Consider the following 9,652-nt stretch of genomic DNA (forward strand, 5'->3'; position numbering starts at 1 on the left):
GGGCACAGAAAGTTAACAAGCATCACAAACACTAATTCCAGCAAAGCAATTTTCAGAATAAAAACCAGGATCAGACCCTGGGACCATTCAGGACCTGAGGGGTTATTTCTCTGGAAGCTGGATCAGCCTAGGTGGCCTGGAGAGCAGCACAAATTTTGAAGAGTTTGGTGAAACAGTTTCAAAACACCCCACAGGAACACATACAGAAGTGTAAGTTACACACTTTCATGCCACACTGCAACAGCTAAATCACTCAGGAAAGGACAAGTGAGCAATTATTCAATAAATGTAAATATTAATGGGGTCATACAGTTAAAATAATAATAATAGATATACAACAACTTCCCCTAGTTCTTGGAAATATCCCAGGTCAAGATTATGCTTCAGCCCCAAAGGGAAATGCTTTACAAAGTTAAATCATTGGAGGACACGGATATATAAAATAAACTTTTATGCAGTCTTAATTACAGAAGGTACCATTGCAACAATCAGACTTGGGATATAATTCTATTAAAAATAACAAGTAACTTCACAGACTTGTGTTAAGTCAACTTTTCCTCTGTGAATAAATTGCAAAGGATATTATTTCTGGGACAGAATAAATTCTTGAAATTAGTGAGTAACTTATGCATCGCTGCCCTGCTCCAAGAACACATTATTTATTTTTACCATGACATAGCGAAGTTATTAATCTGCTGCCTTCCATTTCAACAATGCGAAATGCTGTAAAATGCACAGACACCTGCATTACAGTACATTTCAGTTCCACTTTATATCAGTCATAAACATCTCTGTTTTGGACATCTCTTCAAAACAAATGCTGCAAGCACACTGTGCGTAGCATTCGATTTTATGAAACTATAAAAGTTCTTCACTGTTAATTACACAGACAAATGTCTCATCACACATTTGGTTACCAGGATAATATAATTAGTTTTCTACATTAACCTTTCAAACACAGAGCCTGAATTTCAAGTTGAAAGCATTGTAAAAACACTCAGTCTGGAGGTATATTATACTTCCTCTTTTTTGTGATGATAATAAAATATTAAGACTGAAAAAACCCAATGTTGTGTTTGCAAAAGATATTTTTTAATAGACAAACTAGGTTTAACCAGCATTATCCACAAGACATGGGTGTACAATCCCCTCATGGGCTTGTATTTCCAAGGCTGGGCTAGCAGCCCTGTGACAGAAGGTTTATGCTGATAACCGGTAAAAGCTGAAGTCAGAACTGTCTTAGATCTTGTCCATATTTGAGGTTTAAGCATTTCACTCTGGGCTGCCGCCTCCTTTTCAGGTCGAGCAGTCTCCTGGTATCAGATAACTAAGCCCGTCCTTTCAAAACAAAACAGATGCCAGTCCTCATCTGCAAAATGCAGTAGCAATATTCCCCCCTGAATTTTGTAAAGCCTCTGTTTAGTACGTCCTTCGTCTAGAAGGCCGTGACTTCTTGTTTATCATCTTATCCGAGCAAAGGATTGGAAGAGAGGACAAGCCACCGTGTCTCCCACTCTGACACCACATCACATGAGTGAACTTCCCAAGCTCCATTCAAAAAGCAATTGGCCTCTACACCATCGCAACCGTCAGAGCTCACGTCCAGTATCATGTTCCTCTAATTGTGCTGAAGCTTCCTCCAGTTTTCAGCCTACATTTACACAAAGCCATGTTTTGCCCATCTGTGCTGGTGCAAAAAAAACCATCTAGGTTCAATGGGTCTTTTCTGACATTTGATCCTTAATTTATCTCCACCTTAAATAAACTGGATTCTTCTGATTTACTCATTTACCCCACTCTTCTCAACAGTGCACCTCTTCAGTTTGAGTTTACCGTTCTCGACTGTGCATCCAAAACATACGCACATCCTATTCCAGATTAAGCTTCACTTGTTTATATACTGGCATTAACATTTCACCTTTTCTAAAGGTAACAGTTTCGATGACGTATCTTAGCATTCATTCACACACTAAAGCCTGCATCCCATTGATGTTTCAACAGCTGATCCCCTGGATCAGTTCAAACACCTAAATTGGAAAACAAACAATTCTAAACCAACAAGTTGGAGTGAAAGTCTTCCTGGGATGAATTTTGGCATAAAACAATGAAATCAAGTGAATCAGTGATTATACCCTGAAGCACCTTATTAGTGGACACGACACCTAGCTGGGGAAAGTGGTGTGATCTCACCATCCCTGAAGCACAATATTACTCCATGCAATGTGAAATGTTTTAAAGGAAAGCTGGAATGCCAAACAGGTCCCTGCCGAAAGGTGAGAGCCCAGATTTCAAGTGCTTTCGGCCGAGTTCAGTCCCCGCCACTGCTTTCCCTACATCTCAGATCATTGCCTTTGTCACTAGGAATCTGGATAGAAGCGGACACCAAAGTAACCTATTGAAAATAAAGTGGAAAAGGTTATGTGAGCTCTGAATAACTTACTGAATTGAACCCAACTCCCAAGGGGAAAAAAAACCCCAGTCTAGCCTACAAATCTTGCATGATCATCATTTGGTCTTGTCAAAACCAACATGCTTTGAGGAAATCTGAAAGCTGGACACTCAGGATGTCGTCAGGAAATAGCACCTTTTTCTTTCCATAGCAACTGAAGGTGGGCTGCCAGGACTGCAACTCTGTGCTTCAGTACCTGGTAAGGAAGATCCTTGATACGACTCATATTCTTAAAGGTTAAAATCTGACCGGCTCTTGAAATAGGTGAATTTTTGGCACTTAAATGTCAGAGCATGTTCAGTCACAATGAAAAGCTGGGCATACTGATAAAATTCACCAAAGCAAACCCAAAAGACAACACAGCCAAACCAAAATCAAAATCAATTGGGCTGACCCATGGCACAGATGTTGAAGCACAGACTCCTGCACATTCTTAGAAGCATCCTAGCTTAAGCAGCTAGATGGTAACTCCTGCCAAAGCTTTATCATGATTTAGGGTTGGAAGAGAAAGCATTCAATGTAAACCTCTGGTGGTGGTCATTCCATCGGGTTTATCAGACTTCACCAAAAGTGCTTACAGAACATGAAATCCAAACACAAAGCACAGCAGCCACCTTTGCTTCTCCCTGGAAATGGGTGTAGGGAAGAAATATTTGCTCAAAATCCTAATGGTGAGAAGCTGAGAAGGGAATTTAAAGCAGCTCTCACCCCCGTGTAAATATTCCAACCATCAGAAGATTCCACACTGTCCAAGACATCCTCTTTTTCTCTCCCATTTGCTGCTGACCTCTAGAAGAGGATATGGCACTATGAATTAAGGAGACACAGGCATTCTGCGTGCAGATTGAGTTCAGTTGCTGATTCACACACTCAGGACCAATGCTTCTTGCTGGCTCCAGGGGGCAACATGCCCAGACTACAGAAACCTCAAATCACCCTACAAAAACGTTTAGGCTCCTGGTGCAGTTAAGGTGAGGCAGACACCCCCAAATTTCTCACTGCAAAGGCACCTGCCTTCTCCAAAGCCTGATCAGGGTGTCCAAGAGCTTGCTTTATAAGGCATGAGTCATTATTGTACCTCAAAATCTGGCCCTTACTCCTCTGAGTTTGGCCCACCCAATTTTTGCCAAGAGGTGCAGCACCCAGGTGAGGTCCTAGATGCGACAGGAGGGGGCTGGAAGCAGGAAAGGAAGAAGCACTCTGCAGCTGAGGACTTACACAGGACAAAAAACCACACAGATAGGAAAGATAAAGGTTCACTGATAACCAGTTCTATCATGCTGTAGTACATATCATGCTACAGACTCTATATTACTTCTCTGTTTTCTTTACACATTTTTAACTGTTGATTTAATTTCATTTTGCCATGACAGGATTAGCAGGCAGGCTACAGAGGTGAAAGGACATTACATTAAGACAGCACATTAATCCTCTATCCCACCCAAGGCAGAAGCAAAACCAAACAAATAGCAGCTTCCTGGAAATTGAATTTCTGTTATCCAGATGTCAAAGATGTAATACCCCAATTACACAAACTATTGCCAGTGAAGCATGCCAGCGAATATGCAATGTAAATGGGGTGAGCACAGAGCTGCAAAACTGCAGAGTCAGCATCTGGCTCTCTGAGTGAGTGATAATTAGCACTGTGTGTAGACACTAATAAACATTTATGTCTGAAATTACAACTTTTAGCAGTGTTAATAAAGGATATATTGGCAATTCGTGGAATAAAAGGGTCTTGAAAAGAACGTCATATTAAACAATGGCAGGCGCTTCCTGTGCTTGCACAGAGATTTTTTTCCTCCCTAATTGCAAATGGCCACGCTATGTTGCTCGGAAATTAATCAACACAAGCACATACCTAAAAAAACTGGTTGTGTTTCTTTGGTCTCCCCATTAACATCATTGCTGTAGTCAGAGATCTTATATATCTCATGATGGTAATCTGGAATGAAAAACGATAAAAAAAATTAGAACTCAAGTGATCTGGAAAAAATGAACACTGAACACATTGCTACAGTTTTACTACATAATTTATCAATATATCTGCAGTTTATTTCATGTACATCAAATTAACCACAGAAAACGTGCTGTGTATCCGCACCTCCTAAAAAAAAAACAACAAACAACTTTGCTCATACTGAAGAGACTCAGCTCAAATATTTCACAGATTTTAGGGAATAGCTACGCCTGCCCTAAATTACTGTGTTCATTTTCACAGCAAATTATCCCACCAGATGCCAATTATCTGGCTTCTTGCTTTACAGATGGAAAGCAGATTTATAACGAAAACTTTACCTTCCCAGAGACCAAGAGAAACTTTCAAACTTCACCTCAATCAGCAAATCAGCAATGTACATTAGGGCTGCATCGTTCAGCTGTACCGACTCACCTTGGTGTCATTGGCCTCTGAATTCTGAAGAAAGGAGGATCAGGGACACCTTAGGATATTCACCTATAGAAACTAATGTCTGTGATGACCCTAAGGATAAACATTAGCATCTGGTATTCAGAGATGTTACAGGATAAAAAAAAATAATAATTCAACATTGAATTTCTTTTTCAAATAAAAGAATATTTTGCCATGAAGGTAAAATATATCTCTACTGTAATCCCAGGCAGGTGTTCAGTAAAACCAGAACTTTGTTTACATGTGTTTACAGAGGGAATAGTAAGTCCAAGAAAAAAAATAATGTCTAAAGGCAGCTCTCCTGGATGCTATTTCTGACTTTGCTACTGGCACACACTTTGTCCTTCGGCAAATCGCTCAAGACTGAACAATATATTCAGTGTCTTGAAACAGCCACCTCCCCACCTAACTCCTTTAGCACCCTCCCAGTTCCCAGCACTCTCAGCTGCTCCCTCTGTAAACTGGTTTTTATGTTTACCTGCCTCACCAAAAGCGAGGTAGAGATTAACTTATGGAAGAGAACTTTGGGGAACTCACTTAAAAGGCACAACAGAAATGGAGGGTGGCATAAGCAGCTCCTCCTCCCGCAAGCAGCACACCTGCACCTCTGAGAAAACAGCTACAGGATCAGAGAGGTCTCCTGGAAGCCAAACTTTTTTTTGCTATGTGCCGTTTATTTGTACAGCACAACTGTCTCGAGGGCACAAGAGGAGGAACAACCCAATAAGTAAACTAGAATCGAGCTTAACACAGCAACGTAAAAGAAAGAAAAGGGCCTGGAAAAAAATGAGGGGGAAAAAAAAAACCACAACAGAGAGTTGGAGAGGTCAGCGACGAGGTGCTATGCAAAGGGTTTCTCTGCCTACCGAGCACGCCCAACAAGTGAAACGGTTAAAGGTGAAGTTTGAGATACGACGTCAAGGAAGTAAAGGCTTCTTTCATAAGGCTAAAACTATGGTGTTTACGCTGACTGCCTTCCATGGTCATTACTGTCCTGTCAAGGAGGGGGAGCGATGGAGCGGCTTGGTGGGCACTGGTGGGCAGCCAAGGTCAACCCACCACACTCTGCACTTTCATCCTCTCAGGGGTGTCCAAGATCTGCTAGGAGTGAGTATGTGGTAACTAGGAATTAAATGACTTAGAGACTCATGGTCCTTACATACATAGATTACACGTGGTTTCTTCTCTAGCACTTCCCTCTCTACATTCAGCTGGCCACAATATTCTTCTGACCTACAGCTGCTGCCCCAGAGGCGGCTGTGTTTTAGTGCAGGAATGGATTTCCTCTCGATCTGGTCATTGTTGGATCATCTCTATGAGGTGCTCTGAAGTTTTTTTTTTGGGACAGAATAAGCACTGTATTGGTGCACATCGTTAACAGATGGTGTGTTGCCAATGGATCGACACAGCATACCCTTTTCTCTTTGGTTTCCTTCTTCTGCCTCAGATGTCACAGTCCAGGCGCTGCGAAATCCATATCAATTTCACAACAGTAAACACCAAACTGTGACATTACGGAATGACTCCAGCAAGAGGCAAAGGCCAATTACAAGAGACAACTATTTATACATAATTATCTTTCTAATCAACTGTGATAGAAAAAGAGTATGCGAATGCAGACTCACATGCAAAATGAATTTTTATTTCCTCCACTCTCAAAGTACAAAGACATAATTTTCTCTCTAGGATGTGTTTTTAGTGTAGCTTTCTATTTGAATTTCCACATCCAAAAAGAGACCCCAGATAAAATATGAATTACTAATAATGTACCATCATAACTGAATTTACCTATTAAAACAAGGTTAAATAGATTGTCTTATACACTGATGCATATCTAAACCTGTAAGGAGTGGCAACTGAGAATTTGCAAAATAGTAATCTATTTCTGATAGTGCACATATTCTTTTTACAGCTCCATTAAGACAAATAAAACCAAGTCTTCAATTTCAGTTTTGCTTTTCCACATGTTTCACTTTCACCCCCCCAGGCTCTAGCCCAGTCCCACACTAACTCTGCCTCCGAGTCGGGAGCATGTTCGATATCAAAACCCTACAAACCAAACCTGTTCTCCGTAGAAATTAAACCCCTCGACAGGTTTGCTAATGCATACAGACCTCCAACACATTTTAGACAAGTCTGATGGGTCACTGCCCCTCTAGTTTTTAACAGGGGATATGTGTGGTGCTCCAGACCCCCTACAAAGATCCAGCAGTCATTATTTACCATTCCTACCAAGAGAGTTTATTTCCATCTTTAAATTTCTTCGCATTGAATGTGATTTTGCCAAGTGCCTGCAAAGACATCGCTCTTTATACAGCAAGCCTTGACACTTGCATGTATGTCCCCCCTTTCCCAAGTGTGACATTACACCCAAGCAGTCACCTGCCTTGAACTTGGCATGCAGGACACACACGGCGTTTCATGGAGATATTACCGTCCAATACTTGGAAACACAAAAGGAAAAAAAAAAAAAAAAAGGATCTCGAGTCAAACCCATCAGGGCAATAAGACCTCATCGACCGGAGAAGGGATAAAGCCTCAACCAAAATAAATCCCTAGGGCTGGGAAGTCCACCTGTTAAAATGCCTACCAGCGCCTCTATCTTTTTTTTATTTATTAAAAAAACCCCGACAACAAGACTGAAACACAGAGCTGTGCTTCTTCCCCGACATGGATCCAAATATTTTCCCCCGCGATCTCTCTTAAAATATCCTCTTTTCCAAAGCAAACACACCCCGAGTGAACAAGTTACACGCCAGCGGCTCTCCCCTGCCCACGTACAATTAATTAGCTGCATGGATTTTTAATAAAGCAACCTCTATTCGGCTTTTCTTTGAAATACGCGGATGTACGCAGTCAAGGGGAAGAAAAAAAACCCACCCAAAACACAATAAATCCACAGGAGTTGAATACTAAGAAGGTCCGTTGCTGCTCAAGTGTCATTATTTTTTGCTCGCTTCCCGATTTTACCTTTTCTCTCCCCCCCCCCCCCCCAAGCAGGATTTACCACGAAACACGATCCAACTTTATTTTGTGCGAGACCTGCTTGGGAAAAAAACACGTCCACCTTTGGAGGGGGAGGGAGGGGGTTGTTTTTGCAACAACACGTAACACACATGCAAAAAATAATAATAATAAAAAAAAAGACGAAAGGGGGGGGTTAAAAGAAAAAAAAAAAATTAGAAAGCGTGCAATGGTTTCGGGGAGTTGAACCACAGGATTGCGGAGTTAAATAACAGATACGGAGAGGGAGAGGCGACTCGGGGAGCGGGAACACGGGCGTTTCATAACGCCCCGCTCCCCCCGGTACAAAAGTCGCGGCTGCCCCCGGCGAGGGAACAAAGCCCGGGCCGCCCCCGCCGCCCCCCGGCCGCCGCCGCCGCCTTACCTTCGTTGATCAGTTTAAAGCTTTGGGATTTCCTGCTTCTCTTCCTCTGGGTGAACTCCATGGTGCGGGCAGGAAGGAGCGGGGCGGCCACCCGGCGGTGGTGGTGGTGGCAGGACCAAGGTCCGTCTCTTTAATCAGCAAAACACGCGGGGGTTGGGAGACGGCGGCTCCGGCGGGTGAATAAAGGGATCCGGGACAAGTTGGCTCCGGTCTTTCCCCCCCCCCGCCCCGTACCTCCCGCCCCAAACTTTGAGGGAAAGCGGGGTGCGGCGGGGGGAGCCCGCGGGGGCGATGCCGGGCAGCGCCGCCGCCGCCTTCCCCCCCGCCGGCTGCGCGGCCGCGGCCCGGCGGCGAAGGGCGGCCCGCAATGGCTCGCCGCCGGCTCCGGGACCCCGGTGCCACCTGCTGGGGGAAGGCGGCGCGCAGCCCGGCGCGCCCCGCGGCGGTTCCGCCAGCCCCGGCCGTAAGCCGCCACCCCGAGGCCGGCCCGTCGCCACACGATACGCCGGGGAAGGCGGCCGGCGCCGCCGGGCCCCGCCGCGGGGGTGGCGGAGAGGGGGGCTGGAGGGAGAGGGGCTGAGAGGGCAGCGCCATTTTGTGTCCCCCCTCCCGCCGCCTCCGCCCCCCCCCCCGTTCCCCCGGACACCCCCCGCTCACGGGCACTTGCGCGCTCCCCCTGCCGTGCCCTGCCGCCGCCGCCACAGGTTCCCCTTCCCGCCCCCGGGAAGGCGCTGAGGCCCCGCGGCTCCCTGGCGGGCAGAGGGGTGCCCGGCCGTGAGGGAGCGGCGACCTCTCGGCGCGGCCTTGCGCTGCCGCCGGGCGCTCGGGGCCGTCCGCTGCCCGCGGGCCCCGTCGGGGGCGATGGGTTCCCTGAGGGGCTGGGAGGGGGGGGAACGCTTCGTGTTTAGCGGGACCGGAGACGTTCCCGGGCCAAGGTCCGGCGGGGATGGGCTTGAACTTGGCGCTGCTGTGGCTGCGGCGTGAGGAAAGTAGCCAAACCTCAGAACCGGGGCTCGGCTGGCGCTAACAGCTGCTTATTATCGTGTTTTACTGTCATCATCACAGCGATGTGCCCGCTCGCATCGTGGACCAAGGCCCGGCGGAACACACTGACCCGCCGGCCGGGCCGAGGGATGCCGAGCTTCGCCCACGTCTGTTAACCGCGGATTGCCATAGCAAGAGGAAGAGTCCGGGTCCTCTGAGGAGTGAGATTTAGCACATCTGGCAATGCTCCGATGGTCACCAGGAGGTCACCACAGCCATGCGGATGGCCCAAACACAGCTGAAATTGGTGCTCTGATTTATTCACCACTTGACGCCTTCAGCCATACTTCCAGTTCCCTTACTCTTAATAAATTCGTTTGTGGTGTAGCTTTTTTTTTTTTTACAGTCAAGAGTGCTTTTG

General features: G+C 45.8%; 1 protein-coding gene across 5 annotated transcripts in view; it reads right to left on the minus strand.

Annotated features, from left to right (window-relative positions):
• The window catches only part of BEND7 (BEN domain containing 7), a 47,294-nt gene extending 38,227 nt beyond the window's left edge, over positions 1-9,067 (minus strand). For 2 of the 5 annotated variants that reach the window (XM_075768234.1, XM_075768159.1), the window contains exons 1-2: positions 8,248-8,791; positions 4,311-4,394 (exon numbers count right to left, since the gene is read on the minus strand). In XM_075768234.1, coding sequence (XP_075624349.1) covers positions 4,311-4,394; positions 8,248-8,308 — 145 coding nt within the window. In that variant the 5' untranslated portion in view covers positions 8,309-8,791. Of the gene's footprint in view, positions 1-4,310; positions 4,395-8,247; positions 8,792-8,904 lie in introns of those variants that run through there. The other 3 variants (XM_075767991.1, XM_075768075.1, XM_075767909.1) reach the window with 2 other exon arrangements.
• Between the last annotated feature and the right edge of the window lie 585 nt (positions 9,068-9,652).

This window comes from Balearica regulorum, chromosome 1, assembly GCF_011004875.1.
Source record: "Balearica regulorum gibbericeps isolate bBalReg1 chromosome 1, bBalReg1.pri, whole genome shotgun sequence".
NCBI classification, from domain to species: domain Eukaryota; kingdom Metazoa; phylum Chordata; class Aves; order Gruiformes; family Gruidae; genus Balearica; species Balearica regulorum.